The sequence below is a fragment of the Aplysia californica genome, unplaced genomic scaffold, assembly GCF_000002075.1.
Source record: "Aplysia californica isolate F4 #8 unplaced genomic scaffold, AplCal3.0 scaffold00048, whole genome shotgun sequence".
NCBI lineage: Eukaryota > Metazoa > Mollusca > Gastropoda > Aplysiida > Aplysiidae > Aplysia > Aplysia californica.
In genome coordinates this window covers 2,125,813-2,127,193 of record NW_004797318.1, presented here as the reverse complement: position 1 = coordinate 2,127,193, position 1,381 = coordinate 2,125,813, and the positions used below count along the sequence as shown (strand labels likewise).

The 1,381-nt window shown below is 37.4% G+C and overlaps 1 protein-coding gene across 1 annotated transcript in view; it reads left to right on the top strand.

Moving 5' to 3' along the window:
* Positions 1–1,381, top strand: part of LOC101855468 — a gene marked incomplete at its 5' end in the record, with an annotated part of 31,855 nt that overhangs the window by 1,169 nt on the left and 29,305 nt on the right. Inside the window, 1 exon segment of the mRNA XM_005092557.3 lies at positions 1,067–1,139. Within this exon segment, the coding sequence (XP_005092614.2) occupies positions 1,067–1,139 (73 nt within the window).

Below are 1,381 nucleotides of genomic sequence, written 5' to 3'. Positions count from 1 at the left end.
GGGCAGAGAAAAGTCATAAATTCATTCTTAAAAATCATCTAATCACTTTTCCCACAATCATTCCAGAGTGGCTAGTAAGCACACGTATAGTTTTTCTTCGGAGGACCCTGGAATAGCGAGCAATTTTACCTCTATTGTTCACCGGACAATGGATATTCTAACATTGGAAAAGCAGGCAGCTCCTGAGTTGATCGGTTGTTAGAAACAATTCACATCCTACTGTACAGCATCGCCAAATTGTTATTTGATAAGAGTCTTTGCCTTTTCCGAATCGATAGCCATCTACCATGACGTCTTCCCTTTCCTGGTAACAAACTCCTTTATAGCTCCTGACAGTGACAGCAAAGACGCTCAGAATAAACGTAAACTGAAACAGTAAGGAACAACCTCCACAGTGATTTAAAATGACGATCAGTGTGTTTTTGCTCTTTATTATTGATCTTCATATTTTTTTAATGTCTCAACTGCTGTCAGAAGCAGTGTTCAGCATACTATGGGGGGGGGATTTTCTTTACATTTTTTCAGCCAGACTCTTGTTTTGACACGTCTTGGTTACAACAGCAAAACAAGGAAAATCTGTGACTTTTCTTCACGACAGATATTCCTACACATGCTGACGGTAATTTTACGTAGTTTTAATTGTGTAAGAGTTCTGTGTAAGTGCCAGACTGAAGTTCGATATTCAAATGAAAATACTCGTCAATACTGAGCGATACCAACTACTTTTACCTATAACAAAGAAATATAGTAAAAAATCAACTCACTATTCCAATGTCAGAAATGCTCACTCTTCCAGCGTAAAGTACTATGCAGCTTTCTATTTCGATGTGTAGCCTTTTTCTTGAGCAAAGTCCAGTTCATGTATTTGTAAATAGATCTCTACGTGGCCGTTAAAACTGACTGATTTTAACATTGTTAGTCTTCATATCGCTTTTCTCTCATGCTTCCAGTGGATATTTGAAGTAAAATTTAGATACAAAAAGACACAATTTGCAGTTTTAAAATATTTGTTTTGATATTCTCTCAATTAGAATAAAACGTGCTGTTTATTTTATTGTCTCCACAGTCACAACTTCTGATTTTTGGCGGTACATTCTTTGAAAATGATGATGACAGCCCCCTTTTGATATACAGCACAGGTATGTGATATTGCATGTTTTTGTTTTGACCCTAATTAATTTGATGCTCCTTACATGTTTTGCTTTTTAGGCTTCTGCCTTGTGACTTGCAGGGTCTTCCATTCTCTCTTGTGTCAAATGAATAAGTTCCTGTTGTTTCATCCCCTGGCCTCTACAACTTTTGCTTCATCCTCCCTCATCATATATTTTTCCTACCACTCTCTCTCTCTCTCTCTCTCTCTCTCTCTCTCTCTCTCTCTCTT